The sequence below is a fragment of the Ruditapes philippinarum genome, unplaced genomic scaffold (assembly GCF_026571515.1).
Source record: "Ruditapes philippinarum isolate M1 unplaced genomic scaffold, ASM2657151v2 ctg11162_1_1_1_1, whole genome shotgun sequence".
Taxonomy (NCBI): domain Eukaryota; kingdom Metazoa; phylum Mollusca; class Bivalvia; order Venerida; family Veneridae; genus Ruditapes; species Ruditapes philippinarum.
In genome coordinates, this window is record NW_026858425.1 from 1 (window position 1) to 19,223 (window position 19,223).

A 19,223-nucleotide genomic window follows, 5' to 3' on the forward strand; every position below is an offset into this window, starting at 1 on the left:
AAAAGAATAATTAATATAAGATTCTAACATTAGTGGTGTAGATAAATAAATTACTTTTACATGTATGTGATGGAAAAAACAACAAAAACAGGGTGGTCATTTACATGTAATATCAATCATAGCAATAAAATATGATCATCTAAATCTATGCCATGTACAATGTATTTATAATTATAAGAGGGTTGTCCTAAAATAGTGTGGCAGGGTGATTGAGTGCACGTCGGAATAATCATATAAGGATTGCCGACCAAGTGGGTTCAAACCCTATCAGGGGCAAGGCGTTGTTTCCTGCAGATTCATTGTTTAGTACTGGTTGGTTCCAGGAACAGATAAGTTGCTTACAAATTGCCTTGGGTTAAAATCCTTTACCTAAAGCCCTGGGTATACCCAAGGCACTCGCTTCAAATCCTATACCTGATCGAGGCCCTGGGTTCAAATCTTATACCAAAGGCACTCGCGTAAAATCCTATACCTGAGGCCCTGGGTTCAAATCCAATACAGAGATGGATATTCTTGTTTTGTTTAAACATTTTAAGAACAACAAAAACTGGTCAATGAAAAAATGAAATTAAGGTACATACCTGGTAAGCATATTTTACTGTTGTTACCGCAATATCTTGTCAAAATATCAACCTATTTTACGAACATAAACATTCCTTTAACATACAGTTACAACATGAATTCTGTGAAGATTTCTATACAGTTATTAATATAGTTATAAATAACACGTTTATCTTGTTCTGAGTCAAATTTTCACAATTTAAAAATTTCAGTAAGTAAAAAATTAGCACATGACATTTTTAGATAATAAAAAATCATTAACATTTAAATATACATTTTTATTATATACATTATAAATGAAACATTGAAAAATATTGATGAAATAAAATGCGTATTTTTATTTTCCATATTTTCACTGTAAAAATTTATTTTTCATGGCAGTTAAACATATTTTCCGTATTTTCACTGGTGTTTTGCTGAAATACTTTTTTTTTAATTCTGCCAGTACACAAATTTCTATAAATAAAGGATTTATTTTTTTCTTTTGTTACCGCCACATATGAAATATTTATTTTCATACCACTCAATAAAAATAAATGCTGTATTTAAAGAAGAAAAAATTGAATATCCGCTATGTATAAAAAGAATAAAACAGTTTCAATGAAATACCTCTGTTTTAGCAATTTCTCCAAATATAGAGGCGAGTTCATTCCCAGTAGTGTTGACAGCCTGGCGTTTGTGAACATTCTCACTGGTAGTGGCGGACTTTAGGTATACAGCTGCATCTTGAAGTATTTTATACACTTCTTGTTGAGATGCCTTCACACATTCGTCCAAAATTTTCTTTTCCTTAAACGATATATGAGCCGCGTCATGACAAAACCAACATAGTGCGTTTGCGACTAGCATGGATCCAGACCAGCCTGCGCATCCGCGCAGTCTGATCAGGATCCACGCTGTTCTCTATCAGTTTCTCTACTTGTTATAGGGTCTGTATGCGAACAGCGTGGATCCCACGGATGCGCAGGCTGGTATGGATCCATGCTGGTCGCAAACGCACTATGTTGGTTTTGTCATGACACGGCTCGTATTATCATTATTATCATGACGTTATATATTCAGGGAGAAAGCTCTTGTGTAAAACAATATATAGTAATTAAGAAAATTAATAAAATATCCCCAACAATTATCTTATGGCTAAATAAAATCACTGTTTGGAGTTCGCATGTGAGGATTTATATTATGAGGGTGTAGTTATTTGTCTGCATTATAATAGTTATGATACTGAATGTGAATATTTCTCATATTTGTTTTTGCATAACCCTATGCATTTTCATCTTTAAGGAAATGCGATTAAGCCAATAAGGTAAAAGTATGTGATTGAGACGTACTAGAAATTTCTAGCATACACAGTTTATTAAGGAACTGTTTTCCGGAGTTTTAATATAGACACACAACCAGAATTAAAACTGATAAATAGAATTTCTTTAAACTTAAGCATAATTATATGTTGTTAGAATGTCTTTAAACTTTTATCTAAATTATGTTGTTACTTTTAGCTCAAGCATGTTGTTACAGAAATATTTTAACCGAAAAATAAATTTGGTGTCACCAGTCTCACTTTTGAGTTATCTGCCCTTTTTACTTTGCATTTATTTCTATATAAAAACTCCTGAAAACATTTTTATAACTTCTTATGAACTTACCCGTTCTCTGATGACGTCCTCTACAATAGTGTGGATATCAGTTTGTTTAGAGCTTTTATTAATGCTACGTTTACTTTTTGGATGTAACAATTGTTTAACTTCGTCCTTTACTTCACCAACAACATTGCCAAATGAGATATCCTGAAAAAAATAGTCACAGATAATATATAGAAGGATATTGAATGGGTGTAAGTTTTATACTGAATTTATTAAACGAATTGAATAAAATTTTATATCATGTGAGTCTCTGGCCAGCATAATATTATTTTATTCAATGAGTTCAATACATTTAGTGATGAACTTTCACGAATTTTAATATTCTATTTATCACATACCAAAAATAAAGACTGTTTGAAGTGATAAACAAAAATTTTCATTGACGCGCCTATAGTATAATGTTAACATTTATCGCGTCTTTACGCTACCTTTATATGACGCAAATGACGTCATGTTAAAATATATGCACGGTCGTGCAATACCATTTTTTACAGAGTCGCAAAATCGGCACGGGTATGTGATAAAAATATATCCAATTATATTTAATTTAATGTGCATTTGAAAGTGCATCGTATTATATATATATATATATATATATATATATATATATATTGCCTGGTAAAAATGAGAAAGCTTCTTTACAGGGACTCCACTAAGTTTTTTTTTTGAAGGACGGCACTTAAAATTAATTATTGAGATTAATGTTCCATTTGATGTAGGTCTACACAGATAATTTGCGCTCAAAATTTCAGAACTTTCACTCACTCGGTTTTTTCAAAATTAGTATTCTTATCATATAAAATATTCCTTTAATGTAGATGTGTATACATGTAAATTTTAATTACTGACTTTTTTTTGATTTTCTTAAAAATTACAAATTACCGAGAAAAAACATTATAGTATTTAAATGTAATCACACCTGTCACCCAGATAATGTAGTTTTACGGAATATATACTGTGGGTAACCGACTGTGACGTAATCAAAGAGCTAAATTTAAATGGAGATGAAGCTATGATGTCAAACACTTAATATGAATTATCCAATCCCGCAAGTTCACATTTTCGTGAGATTTTTCTCGAGACTGATAATGTTTGATGTAACTTTTGAATTTTCTGACGTGTTTGACATGTGTTACGTGATCAAATACGAAAAAGTACTAAAGTACTTAAAAGCATAAAGATTAAGGAGATGTAAAGATTCAAATTTTAGTAACGTTAAACAAGATGGCGGAAATCAGCCAACTTCAAGGGCCAATGAATTTTGTGCAAAGGATTGTCAGTCTAGACGGGAAAATGCTCTATTTTAGAGCTATCTGTATTTTAAGTCTCTGATGTAATTTGGTGATAAAATACATGTACGTGTATGTATATATAATGGAAGACAAGTCATGCTTTGTTTGATTTGGTTTTTAGTAACGCCACACTGACACAGAATAGGTCATATGGAAACATTCCAGCTTTACTGGTGGAGGAAGACCTCAATTGCAATTCTGTGCATTATTTCAGACACCCGAGTAAGTAACAACCGATGTTCTGTTAGCTATCCGGCTAGCTTCCTCACATGAAAGAATCCAAAGTTTCGGTTGGGAACAATTCATTCAATATGTAAATAGTGCACTAGACATGCTAGAGGTTATATAGTTCATTAATAACCAATTTTGGCATTCAGGGTTACAAATTGTCTTATTTTGTGTCTACATGTATATATAATTGAAGACATCATACAAAACAAGAGCCGGTTGAACGCGGTAATGCTCCCCACACAGACTTAAGTATACCTTTTGTAGTTTCAGAGTTATGTTTCGGTCAAGAAAAGAGGACAGACATCCGGTCGAAATGGAAAAGGGGCCCATTTCTTTTGTTATTTTCCTTTGGTCAATAGAGGGCCAATGGCCCCTTACTCTATTGTTACGAAATGAACTCTATTGTTCCTCTATTGTTCTCTTTTGTTCTGTTTACAGTTAGATATGACCCCCTATCCCTATTCGGCCGTGCGAACGGACGGACAAAGCGGCGACTTTATGCTCACTCTTCGGGGAGCATAATAAAAAACAGTGCTAGAGGTTGTCTTTAGTACATATATAGGTTCGATTCCCGGGCTGGTCAACTAAAATTACTAATCAGTCTTTAAATCGATGTTCATTGTATGGGTGCTTAAACACTTGGCAAGGAGAAGCTTCTGGAATTGGGGCATCTTTCTGTATTTGTAATTGCACTATCCTCCAAAAAATAAAATGACTAATACTCTTCTGGAGGACTCGCCCATATGGGCAGCGCATATACACACACTCTTTAGTGCATTAACAAGCAAATTGTGTAAGGTAACACATACAGTTCATTTTAAGAACAACCAGGTAGTAAATTAAATCTAAAAACCAAATGACTTCAAGGTTGTTAGGTTTATCAAACAAAAAAGTGCCCCTAGGGTTCATGTTTTTATCAATAGAGTCTACCATTCAACTGAAATAAACTTTGAAGCTACTATCCCACTCATTGTACTTTTGAGGTTTTTGAAATGGAATGTCCTCAAAAGATAACATTTCACCAGTCAGGTTCGTGCATTGGTATGGAAGTTCATGTAGATGATTAATACATGTACATGTGACTTTCCGAAGAAGAAAAACCTAGAAGTAAAGTTTTTGTTATGTTTATGATGCTGTAATTTTAAAACGTTGCAACGTTTTATTTTGTAAATATTGACTTAAATTATTCACAGTCCCGTTAACTGGATGCAGGTAGATCCGTAAGTTGCAGCTATAAGAACAGTTGTGCGGTTGGTTTTTTATTTTATCCTGCATTTGATTGCTGCACAATATATCATAGGTAATTATGTCTATAAAAAGAGACAAAAAAATAGAAAAAGTTATATATCGATAATCCGGTTTAATACTGACATTTCTATAGAAAGTTGTACGAGAATCAAGATGTCCTACTTGCAATATTCACGTTGTGATAAAGGTGTCTCAAATGAAACATAACAACCATTAGGTCACACTTATCTCGTGAAAATTGTCAATTATACGTTTATGCATATTTAATAACTGTAAACAAATATGTTGATTTTGTGTGGGTTTGTTTTAAACTCTGTTTTAAAACATTGAAGAATATGATGTAATAAAATAGTCATATATTATGTCACTACTACCTTTAAATTTATACAAAATGTTTTTGAATGTTTATTCTTTTATAGTTATGTTAAAGCAAGATCCCTTCAGATTCATAAAGTTATACAGATGATTTTACATTAACATTTTTACATTTTCTATATAGAGAAACTTAAATTAGAATGCTAATTGTCATGAAAATTTTGATAATGTATTTTAAATTAAAATCTTATGAACAAAGAAAACAAAGAATTTAAAGATAATATGGCACTTACATTCCACATGTATTACAAAATAGAGGTAAAAATATATTACAAACAACAAATTGCCCAAACTGCATTAAACCCACAGTAGAAATATGGTAATAAAAACATAAATGCTATGAAGTCAATCATTAATCCCACGAAACATGGAAATTATTACTCGAGTCTTGAATCGTTTTACTTCTCTTAAAATCTTAGTACATTTTTCTCCAAAAAAATTGGCTCATCTAGAGGCATGCAACTTGAAATTCCTGTGCGATAGCATTTAATTACGTATACGTATGCCTTTTCACCATGTTTTAGTTGTTTAAAGGGACTTCACTGAGGTCTTATTGACATGACTGGACTGAAAATATTTTTTCACTTTTAATATTCCATTTGATGTAGGTCTAGACCAATAACTTGTATGCATAATTCCAGATCATTCGTCCACTCTGTTTTTTCTGAATGATCATTCTAATTGTGAAAAATGACTCAAAAATGAAAAGTGTTGCAACGCTTTCCACTCAAATCAGGATAAAATACTATAAAAATACGATTCCCAATATATTTTTGTGTATATTTTTTATTAACTTTTGCATGTTTTTCCTTTTTAAAGAGTCCCAGCTGATCTATGTAAGAAATTCAAATTTTATGTTTTCAGGATTTTTGACCTCAGTGGAGTTTATATAATGATCTACATGTACATTGTTTTTTCTCACAATAATAATCCTTAAATAATCTGTATACACATATAAGAAAACATAGGTATTGCATTGTAAATGTCTTTCTGTTCATTTAAACATACAGCATTAAAAGGCAACGTTTATTCTTAGCACTCTGGGAACAATAGACCCGACCCCTAAAATTGGGAATTTTTATAACGCTTTAGACAAATTGGGAAAAACTGACAACACATTGTATACATCAAACAGGGCAAAGAAAACAAACATTTGGTTAATTCAATTTAAGAAAGATTGATATTTCACTCAAAAGCATATGTTACAATTTTGAATACAAGATTACAATTTTTTCTATCTTAGTGCAGTTAAATGTGACAAAATGACAATACTTTAACTTATTTCAGTTTTTGTTCAGTTTATCTCCTTGAAATAAGGACAAAAACATACATTTTGACACTCGGGGAACATGACCCAATATCAGTCATCAAAATGGGCCATCAAAAAAAAAAACCTTGAAAGTGAAACAACACTATGAACAATTACTTGTCATAAAAAAATCAGAAAGCTAATTTATGTTTAATCTACAAATGGTTTTACCGTTTAAATAGTTTTTTGTTTTGTTTTGGGTTTTACGTCACATCGACACAGTATAGGTCATATCGCGACGTTCGAGGAAGACCTCAGGTGCCCTCCGTGCATTATTTCAGGCACGAACGGGCACCTGAGTAGAACCACCGACGTTCCGTAAGCTAGCTGGATCCGTTTAAATAGTGTACAGATGGTTTAGATATAGTTATATTTATATAACTATATAAATGACATAGTTCATTAAGTTAAAAATTTATTACATAACTGATAGACATCGTAATAAAGTTTTGACCTAATTTTTATAATACAACATAATTTAATATAAACAAATCAATGTTTTTTAAAAATGATAAATCAAACTTACCTGATTGGTATTTTCATAATGTATATGATATATAGTGACACAAACCAAGGCAGCAAAATTAAAGACAGTAAGAAATGCAAGAAAATGTGTTCCAGCCATAGTTTTCGTTTTTGATGCCATGTCAAGTGAAATTATCTTAACCTATTTACATGTTAGAATCACGAATCTCGAGAGGGCCCATACAAAATTTTATAACACACTTATAAATGAAATATTGAGAAATATTGATGACATAAAATGAGTATTTTTATTTTACATATTTTCACTGTAAAATTAATTTTTCCGCTGCAGTGAAACAAATTTTTCATATTTTCACTTTAGAATTATTTTCTTCACTGCAGTGTAACATCTTTTCCGTATTTTCACTGATGTCTTGCAGGACTACTTTCATCTAAATTCTGACAATTCTCAAAAGAGAAGTCTTTTAAATCGTAATGTCAGAAAAAGAAAAACGTAAAATATATATTATAAACAGAAAATTCAAGTTTGTTTTGTAAAGATACAGGATTTACTTTAATTTTGTTGTATAAAATACATCATATTTCAATTATGAAAAATTTATTTTCATACCACTAAATGAAAATAAATCCTGTATTTATTGAAAATTTTGAATATCTTCTGAACACTAGATGCAAAAGTTTTATGAGTGAAATATATTATAGTCTCACATTGAAATAAATCAGTATTAATTTACTTACACTGCCAGGAATCAACATAAGCAAAAGTTTGGTCAGGTAATTGGCGGCAGATGAGAAACTGTATTTTGAAAAATGCAAAAAAAGACATATAATTAAATTATTAAAGGTTTCTTTTCTCGGCACTTATAGGAACATGACCCAACCCAAAGGTTTGGGAATTTTTAGATGTTTTCGACAAATTGAGATTATTGGCAACTTAATATTCACTCAGTTTATGTAAAAAAGCAAGTAGTTTATAACTCGATCGCTCCCATTTATATCTCAGTTATAATTTATTCATTATTGACACTAGGAGTTATTAAGTCTAACACCCCAGTTACACAGAGCCATCGGTGATTGACCGGTAGTTTTTTTAGCCAAATTATGGAGTGGACCGATGACAACGTATTTATCACCGATATCACCTATTGGTCACCTGTTTTCCACCTATCAACTGCTATTGAGGAAAGATAAGTTTCGTCGGTGAAAAATTACCGATTGAGATTTTTAAACACGTTTAAAATTCTCGATCGGTGAAAATATTTCAAAAATTACCGACGGCAACCTATATCACGAGATGTGCAAGCTCTTAATCACCGATATCGCCGATCGGACAAAGATAACCAAATATGAATCACCGGCCATATATGACGGAAAGTGTTTAACCACTGATGACAAGCTATTAAACACCGATTTATCAGCGTTACGCCCGATTTAGCTCCGATTTACAAAGTTTAACGATAAAAAACAAAAGTATTTCAGCATTTGAGTTTGTTTTCTGTTACCGATGGCCGTTTATACAGAAAACCTAAAATAAAATCACGCATGACAACCGATCATAACAGCGATTAAATTAAAAATTAAATGACCGATTGGGGACCGACCGTCTGTGTAACTGGGCCCTTACATAGGAGTTTTATATTCCTATGTAGTACTTATAAACTCATATTAAGGCCTTTTATCTCTTAGATACATGTAGGAGTTATCCTTTTTTTTTATAGAACATCATAATTCAATTGGCTTAATTGATAGGATATATAAGGAAATAAAAATCTTTTAATCCACCACTACAAACAAACGGAACCATCACTTGTGCAAAGAGAACATCTTTTACGACTGATAGACATGTCAAAACGGATACCTCTATGGATAAAAAAACAAGAAGAAACAAATTAAGAACAAGAGCTGTTACTCAAAAGTGACGGATGCCTCCCAAGAAAAGCAGAGTTGTATTATGAAAAGAAAACAAGAAAAGAAACTAATTACTTAATATTGTTATTGTGAAATTAAGTGCCATTCATAGAAAACTTACCACATTAATTGAGCTTGGAGGTAAAGGTCATGAGTCTTTGACGCGACACATCATCGTGATGTGGAAGACATTTATGCAAAGTTATTTTAAAATCCTTTAATGCATGAAAAACTTACAGTCCGAACACAAATGTGTACCTGTGAAAATGAGTACCTTCAAACCCTCAATTATCGTAGCTAGTATGGTGGCTGATTTGGAAGACTTTTGTGCGTCGTGTTGTCGCTAGCGACAGCACGACAAAGCGCCAAACGGCGCGTTGTTGGACTTTCGTCTTTTCGTCCTGTCACTAACGATGCACGCCAAACAGCGGGTTTTCTTGCAGCGTGTTGTTGCGTTGTCACATTATTGCTACGCTCAAATCGAAGGATTTGCTTATAAGCCAAGCGACAGGGCGACATCGCGACGCACGACAACCGTTTGGCGTGCTCCTCTAAAGACAGGACGACAAGACGAAAAAGCGATAATGATATAGGTTGTATTGTCGCTATCGACAACGCAACGCGCAAAGTGTACCAAATCAGCCACCATAAGCTAGAGCCATAGAACTTATTACATGTAATTAGAATATCACCTTTCAAGATTGTTTCAGAGAGTTTAAATACGTGTATATTTTGAAGTCTGTGATAATTTTTTGCATATTGCTATGCTCATTATCAGTATTATGACGTTCTACCTTTTGATGTTCTACCAACGTCGTTACAAAACTTTTGATACATCCCTTTTGTCTGTTGTTCAAATGTTAAAAATGAACTAAAACAAAAGTGACCTCATTCACAACTATATCAAATGTATTATCAATGAAATTAAAGAACCATACTACTAGGTGTTCTTATCAGATGATCTAAATATAAAAGCTTTATCTACATGACATGGGCATTGGAGTATTTTAAGGCATGTTAAGGCGAATTGTGGCAAAGACAGTGTACTTAAATATAGGAGTTGATAAATACATTAATACTATATATAATACACATAATTATGGAACTATATTTATTTATAAGCATATTATCATGAAAATAGAATCTTACTTCATTATAATAAAAAGTATCATAGCATATAAATAAGCATTTGTTTATGACATCATTTAAATATAATTTAATCATTATGATGCAAAACTGACCAACACGAACGACCAACTAACCAAATCAAAGCACAGAAGGCGCTGAATTTGTTGGGGTCTCAGAATGACAGAAAGGTGAATGCTGTGAGATTATAAACCACTTTGTTTTTGTATAGTGCCACCAATGCTTTCCAGCGTTTTAATTGTAGTAAAATGGCTATAAGACTAATTGCAACACTGATACTCAATCCAATGTTTATTTGTCTTAAACAATTTGAAAAAAATGAGTTGCCTTAACTAGAATTTGAACTCCAGACCTCTCGCTTCCTAAGCGAGCGCGCAAACCCCTCGGCCACGGTGAATCTAAATGAAAATGGCCTGAAGAAAACCATATTCGTCTAAATTAGGGTTTGTAACGACGCTTACTGATGTTTAACACTTGTACACATGCTGCAATGCAGCAATTGAGAAGCTCCGCGCAAAAAATGGGCTTATTACAGATACCTTACCAAATTATTCCTACACACAGGTCATGTTATATTCAGTACTATGGTAGATTTTTTCCGAATGTTTTGTTAACCATTTTTTGCATAATTATACTTATCTAATACACTGTCCATAATATATTTATTTGAGTTTGATATACACAAAGACCTTACCCTAGATAATATATCAAAGACCTTACCCTAGATAATATTGTATCTTAATATGATAGATATTAATTAAAGTTATAACCAGTTAAAGCAATAAAAAGAGCAGAAAATTCAATAATTTGATATTCAAAGTTATATCAAAGTTAAGGTTATTTTTCAGTGAAGGCAAGGTCTGTTTTACTAACTTGAAATTCTTTCATGAAATATTGTTTTGTTCAACTTTGAAGACAATCAATTCAAAAATGCGAAGGTTAAGGTTATAAAATCATTCTGAACAATAAATTCATAATTTTCTACTCCACAATGTTTCAACCTCCAAAGTTGCAAGGGATTAAACCCCTCTTTATCAAGGAGAATGTAGCTAAAGTTATAGCCACTGATTGCAAAAATTAAGCAAAATTTAGTCCCTTGACCTTAAAGATTTATAATTGAAGGTCACGTTTAGTTTCGTCTGCTTGAAGGTCCTGAAACAAGTGTTATGATCAAGAATGAAAGCAATACACCCAATACACCAAGAACTTGAAAAGCTTTGATCAACGGTAGAGCATACGGACGGCAACAGCAAAGGGAACGCCGACTTAACTGACATAATTGAGCCGCGTCACGACAAAACCAACATAATGGGTTTGCGACCAGCATGAATCCAGACCAGCCTGCGCATCCGCGCAGTCTGATCAGGATCCATGCTGTTCGCTATCAGTTTCTGTACTTGTTATAGGGTTTGCAAGCGAACAGCATGGATCCTGATCAGACAGCGCGGATGCGCAGGCTGGTCTGGATCCATGCTGGTTGCAAACCCATTATGTTGGTTTTGTCGCGACACGGCTCATATTTTTTTTGTGTTTTTCCATGCCGGTGTTCATGGTGTTCGTGCAATTATCTCTACTATTTAATATTGTCGTTTTTATATTTTATAGTTTAACTCTGTAAGTTTGTTTTATAATTATCTGGAAAGTCACACAAAACTTGATGATTAATTGCCATGTAACACCGAGCACATCTTGTTTTTATAAGCAGTTGAAAAATAAAAACCTTTTTTTTTGATATACAAGCAAAAATATAAATACAACTATGTGATAAGAGACAATTTAATAATTGTGAACAAATGTTGAATTTTCCAAATTTATCAAATGAATAAACCTACAGTCAAATATATACATCAGCATAACATTTTAATATCATAATGACTTAAACACACAAGAAGCTAATAGTAATTTAAAATACGGTGATTTTTTAAACGTTGTAATGACAATGAAAAAGCAATATTGTCTAAACTTTTATATCCAAATGTAAATCAAATGTTATAACTATAATTATCAATTGAGCCGTGTCATGACAAAACCAACATAATGGGTTTGCGACCAGCATGGATCCAGACCAGCCTGCGCATCCGCGCAGTCTGATCAGGATCCATGCTGTTCCCTTACAAACTCTATAACAAGTAGAGAAACTGATAGCGAACCGCATGGATCCTGATCAGACTGCGCAGATGCGCAGGCTGGTCTGGATCCATGCTGGTTGCAAACCCATTATGTTGGTTTTGTCGTGACACAGCTCAATTATTCTGGTAGCTATATTGCATGGCTCTTATGCATCAGAATCAGGGCTTAAATTATTGCAAGTTTGAGAGTCATTTCCTCCTTGGTTTTGGCTTGTGACTTCTAGTTTCAAATATTTTTCCTTCTTTTCTTGTATCATGTGACTTCCAATGTCAGTGGCTTTGCGGTTTCTGACTTCTAAATTTTGAAACTTAAAAGAAGCTCTGTCAAAAGATGCCAACATTTTCAAAGATAAAAACGTGTTTCTTAGTCCGATTATACATTTTCTAATAAGATGATGCTGTCATTGTAAATATAACATGATGTTGCCATTGTATTTATAACATGATGTCACCATTGTACTTAAAACATGATGTCGCCATTTTACTTATAACATGATGCTAGCATTGTACTAATAACATTATGTTGCCATTGTACTTAAAACATTATGTCGCCATTTTACTTATAACATGATGCTAGCATTGTACTAATAACATGATGCTGGCATTGTTCTTATAACATGATGTTGCCATTGTATTTATATAACATGGTGTCTCCATTGTTCCAATAACATAATATCGCCCATGTTCTTAAAACATGATGTTGTCATTGTTCTTATGACATGCGGTTGCCATTATACTTATAACATGATTTCGCCATTGTACTTATAAGATTATGTTACCATTGTACTTAAAACATCATGTTGCAATTGTACTTAAAACATGATATCGCCATTGTACTTAAAACATGATGTTGCCATTGTTCTTATAACATGATGTTGCCATCATACTTATTTTATGATGTTGCCATTGTACTTATAACATGATGTTGCCATTGTACTTACAGCAAGATGTTGTCATTGTACTTAAAACATGTTGTTGCCATTGTACTTATAACATGATGTGGCCATTGTATTTATATAACATGATGCCTCCATTGTTCTAATAACATAATATCGCCCATGTACTTAAAACATGATGTTGCAATTGTACTTATAACACTTTATCGTCATTGTACTTATAAGATGATGTTGTCATGGTACTTATAACACGATGTTGCAATTGTTCTAATACAAACATGATGTTGTCATTGTACTTAAAACATAATGTTGCCATTGTACTTATAACATGATGTCATTGTTCTTATAACATGTTGCCATTGTACTTAAAACATGATGTTGTCATTGTACTTATAACATAATGTTGCGATTGCACTTATTACATGATGTTGCCATTGTATTTATAACATGATGTTGCCATTGTACTTATAACATAATGTTGCCATTGTACTTATTACATAATGTTGCCATTGTATTTATAACATGATGTTGCCATTGTACTTATAACATAAAGTTGCCATTGTACTTATTACATGATGTTGCTATTGCACCTATAACATGATGTTGTCATTGTTCTTAAAATATAATGTTGCCATTGTTCTTATAACATGATGTTGTCATTGTACTTAAAACATGATGTTGCCATTGTACTTATAACATGATGTCATTGTTCTTATAACATGTTGCCATTGTACTTAAAACATGATGTCAATTTTCTTAAAACACGATTATAACATAATGTTGCCATTGTACTTATTACATAATGTTGCCATTGTATTTATAACATGATGTTGCCATTGTACTTATAACATAATGTTGCCATTGTACTTATTACATGATGTTGCTATTGCACCTATAACATGATGTTGTCATTGTACTTATTACATGATGTTGCTATTGCACCTATAACATGATGTTGCCATTGTACTTAAAATATAATGTTGCCATTGTTCTTATAACATGATGTTGCCATTGTACTTATAACATGATGTTGTCATTGTACTTAAAACATGATGTTGCCATTGTATTTAAAACAAGATGTTGTCATAACAAAAAAGTTTATGTGTTTTTACCAAGCAAGATTAAAGTATTCCTATGTAGACCAGTCTTCTTGTGACTGTGAAGACAATTCTTTGTTTTAAACGTCCTATCACAAATATTGCACAAGTAAAGCCTTGATACAGCATGCTTATGTTTCTTGTGTCTACACAAATTTGAGCTGCAATTGAACGCCGTGTTACAGTATTCACAAACATAAGGTTTCTCTCCAGTATGTATAAACATGTGCCTACGTAAATCAGCTGGAGCATGGAATTCTTTTCCACAAACATAACACTTGTGCAAACATTCCGAATGAATTCTTAAATGCTTTTGTAAGTCTCTTTTCATGAATGATTTGCCACAAACATTACATTTTGCATCTTTTTTCGCACCATGATATCTTATATGTTGTTTAAGATTACCATGGGTCATAAAAGCTTTGCCGCACAAGTCACACTTAAATGTCTTTTCCCTTGTTGTATCGTGAGTCCGTAGATGCTTCTTTAACACTTCGTAATTTGCAAATGAATTTTCACAAATAGTGCAATCAAAAAGTTTTGATAACACATGGGATGATATATGTTTTCTAACATCTTGAAACGTTTTGAACCTTTTCCCGCACATATCACACATATAATCTTTTTCTGATATGTGACGCTTCATATGTTGATTCAAGGAGGCATCGCAGGAAAATGTTTTATTACACAGTTTACAAACTTTTCTTTCGGCTTCTTGGTGAACTGAATTTCTATGTCTTTGTAAATGACTCCCGGACAGGAAGGCTTGCAGACAAATATCACATTTATGTTCCCTTGGTTTATAGTGGGACTTATAATGCCCTGTTAGTGAATTTATTTTCTTAAACCTTTTGTGACAAAGAGTGCAAAAATATTTGTCTTCATGGTCATGCAATTTCATATGCTGTATGAATTCGGCTTTATCAGTGTATGACTTTTTACAGTAGTCACAATCAAGTGGGATAACTCCTGTATGCTTAATCCTATGAGCTTTTAACCTACATGGTATAGCATAAGAACATGGGCAAAATTCACATTTATATGGTCGAGAGCTTTTATCCAAGTGAGTTGGAATATGGGCTTTAAGTTGACTATTATATCTGAAACTTTTGCCACATGTTCCACAAATGAAATTATTTTCCTGTCTATTAACTAGGCGATCTGATTTTAGGCTCTTTTCTTTGTCATTCATTTTCACATTTTTTTCTATGTCATCCATATTCAAACTTTTCTCTTTGTCATCCATAATCACATTCTTTTCTATGACATCTTTTTTCACATTCGCTTCTAGGTCATCGATATTCAAACCCTTTTCTATGTCACTTATTTCTAGGTTATCATTTTCAGCAGTTTTTTCTGTGTCATTCATTTTAACATTCTTTTCTATGTCATCCATTTTAACATTCTTTTCTATGTCATTCATATCTAAACTCTTTTTTATGTTATCCAGTTCCATAGTTTTTTCTGTTTCAACTATTTTCGCAGTCTCTATTATGTCATTCATTTTCACAGTCTTTTCTATGTCATCCAAATTCACAGTCTCTAATTTGTCATCCATTTTCACAGTCTTTTCTGTGTCATTCATTTTCACTTTCTCTCCTATTACATCTATTTTCAAAGTTTTTTCTATGTCATCTAATTTCACAGTCTTTCCTAAATTATCCTTATTCACAGTCTTTTCTATGTCATTCATTTTTACATTCTTTTCTATAGCATCCGCTTCTATATTCTCATCTATGTTTTCCATATCCACAGTCATTTCTATGCCATTCATTTTCATAGAATCTTTTTCTATGTTATCAACATTCTCTTCTAGGCCAACCATTGTAACAGTTTTCTTTTTAGTGTCATCTATTTTCACATTTACTCCTCTGTCATCCATGTTTACAGTCTTTTCTATCTCATCCATTTTAACAATCTCCTCTAGGTCATTGATTTTTTCATTCTTTTCAAGGTCATTCATTTTCAGAGTATGTTTTATTTTGCTATCTATTTCCACAGTATGTTTTTCTATGTCATCCATTTTCACATTCTCTTCTAGGACATCCACTTGCACAGTCCTTTCTAGGTCTTCCATTTTCGCAGGCCCTTCTGTGTCTTCTTGTGTCCGTACTCATCTAATTATATGTTTTATTGTTTCGTACAGTGAAGGTCTATGCTCATATATTCCCAATCAGGTTGCAAAGCAGTCCTTTCTGATATATTAATTCTCCGAAGAAATGAAACTCACGTTACCCGTTTAAGCAGACCACGGGGTATATATATATATACTTTTTCCTAAAAAAAAACTATTATATACTAGAACGTGTGTTATGGATTTTTAGAAATGCTGCCAATATGTCATTCGTTTAATCCTTACAGTAATATTTCTGTAACAGTGAATTCCTTGGAATTATTCATGTATGTGTCACTGTCAGTTTCCTCCCTTGATTCCATATCTTTCTGAGTCTGACCTGATTTGGCGCAGTTGTCTTTCTTTAAGCAATATCTGAAATAGATAAACACAATGATCCTGAATGTGATATTTTAATTGTATTTTATCTGGCTAGCAATAAACAATAAGAATAAATCAACAACATTCGAAAGGAGATCGGTCCAAAGGTTATTGTATTTGACTTAGGTACCTTAGGTTCTAAACAACCAAATCTTATATTGGGTTAGTAACAATTGAGGTTAACAAATCAAAGTGGGCAACTCCGTTTATTCAACCTTGTAAAAGCTGTGAGTGGGTATGGTCGATCTCCCTATTATATTACGAGAAAATATGCAGAGGCTACTAGGTTCATACATAAAATGTATCAATATATGTGTTTTTTTCGTTGGGCTATCGTTTGCTATCCTTGTAGATCATTTTCTCTCTCTACTTAATTATGGATGACCCTTTTAGAATTCTTAACTATACTCTTGTTTCCTATGACAGGGCAAATTACAATTAATCTGAAGTTTTGTTGGAATCAGTCCACTATGGTGGCTTCGTTCCGCGACCCCGCCGTTTTATTTCCGCGCCCTCACAGGGCGGGGTTTTACTTCGCCCCGCGCCCTCGCTAATAAACGTATTTTCGCTCCGCGCCTCGCCATTTTAACTTATTAATGTTAGACTTTTCGCTTGGCGGGGTCGTGGGGCAAAAACACGAATGGCACAAATCAGCCGCCATAAAAAAGGGACATTTTCTGGCTGAGTTCATTTCAAATAACTGGTAAATGCCAAATTTGATCCAGTTTTGATGTTAATAAGTATTTTTGAGTGTTTTTTCTACATGACAGAATTCACATGGTTCTAGCCGATTACTGAAAACCATCATACATATACTGATATTTACTGAACTGAAATAGTTGAATGATACTGTAAGCACAAGTGATTTTGATTTGATTAGAGTGTTAGTGAAATTGCCACAAGGTTTAAAGTTTATATAGAACATATAGTGAAAATAATTGTAGTCTGAGGCCTGTATAAACAATAATTATTGGAGAGGTCATCACAGTGTTGAGAATGATTGCTGGTGATTTCCATTTTTGTGTATCAAAATGAATCAAAGTGAAGCTAATGCATCTCATTTAAAGCCTTTCATCATCACAACCAGTCCACAAAAATTGTTATGCGCATGCTCCGCTTAAAATACGACTTAACTTAAACGAAAAATAAGCATCGAGGTGAACAAATCGGTATAAGGAAAAATCGGAAAATATCGTTTAAGTTACTAAACACTACGAGCAATGGTTTGAAATCCTTTAAACTGTATAAATCGATTATTGTTTTCTGAATAGCGTTTTACTATTTTGTATTCCAACAAATAGCAACAGTAAACATTTATAAATCTGGGACTTAAAATTGTTTAATATACTTTATGCCCGTTTTGGAAAATCTCCGATGCCTTTTATGCAAAAATATCTCCAAATATTTTCGAAATAAACAAATCTTCAACTGCTGCAAAAACAAAAACCTCTCGCATGCTTGTTTTTAAAGACACAAACGTGTACTGTTATGATTCTGCATGAGAAAGTACCAATCGCAACTTTTCGGCCCTTTCCGTCAGTCTTCGGATAAGGAGTCTATCATAGATAGCAGCCGAGGACATTCCGATTAGTAAAAGTAGTGAGATAAACTGGGCTGGTTTCCGTTCTTAGATTTTTTTTTACACTACAGACATTTGATGGATTTCTGTAGTTTCCAGAGCCAGCTTCTACTTGCACTTCCGACAGCATTTTTCATGCAGGCGCGTAGTGTTTTTTTTGTTTTTTTTTCATACAAGTTATCCGAACGGAAAAACTTTAAGAATATGCATTCAATTATCATTATCTAGAATAGAAATCCTAAAAAATTGTGCGCATTTTATGAGAGAAAAAATGGCATTTTTAAAAAAGTCTATTTACTTACAAGGAATCTGACCTTTCAGTACAAAAGACTAATTGCTCTACAATTAAATCTTTTCAAATTGCGTAAGTCATGTTCATGATGTTGTAGTCTAATACAAAAGCGCTTTATTATATTATGTCTGTAATTTAAAGGCCCATTATGCCTAAGAAATTATTTTTATTTTAATTTCTCACAAGCTTTTTTTACATTTCTCACAAGCTTTTTTTAAATTTGAAGTATTTTTTTGGTAATATACGTGGATTGCAAGTACAGTTTATTATGTGTAAATTATTTTTCCTTGTTCACTTCACAATATTTTATTTTAAAATACATGTACATGTTGAAAAAAACTTCATGAGAATTAAACCTCCAGATGAATCAAAATATTTCAATAAAATCAAACTTGAGAAAATGTAAAAATAAAAAAAAAGTTTCAAGATTCAAGTGATATTTTACATATTATTTGCGATTAATGACTGATTTTTCAGTATTTACAATATTTCTACTGCGTTACTAACACAGTAAAGGCTATATATTCATATTTTGAC

The 19,223-nt window shown here is 32.7% G+C and overlaps 2 protein-coding genes across 2 annotated transcripts; both read right to left on the reverse strand.

Annotated features, from left to right (window-relative positions):
• Window positions 1-577: 577 nt before the first annotated feature.
• LOC132753161 (uncharacterized) lies at window positions 578-7,335 on the reverse strand (the record flags this gene model as incomplete). Its single annotated transcript, XM_060743602.1, has 4 exons — window positions 7,186-7,335; window positions 2,208-2,348; window positions 1,171-1,350; window positions 578-633 (listed from the first exon to the last, which is right to left on the reverse strand). Coding segments are annotated over exons 1-4 (497 nt in total), but the record flags the coding sequence as incomplete, so codon positions are not given.
• A 4,524-nt stretch (window positions 7,336-11,859) lies between these two features.
• On the reverse strand, window positions 11,860-16,761 carry LOC132753162 (zinc finger protein 345-like). Its single transcript, XM_060743603.1, has one exon. The coding sequence runs from the start codon at window positions 16,396-16,398 to the stop codon at window positions 14,323-14,325; it is 2,076 nt and encodes a 691-aa protein (XP_060599586.1). The 5' UTR covers window positions 16,399-16,761; the 3' UTR covers window positions 11,860-14,322.
• Between the last annotated feature and the right edge of the window lie 2,462 nt (window positions 16,762-19,223).

Bases quoted from the DNA above. Each gene is read 5' to 3' on its own strand.
- LOC132753162 (XM_060743603.1), bottom strand. From the start codon at position 16,398: ATGGAAGACCTAGAAAGGACTGTGCAAGTGGATGTCCTAGAAGAGAAT.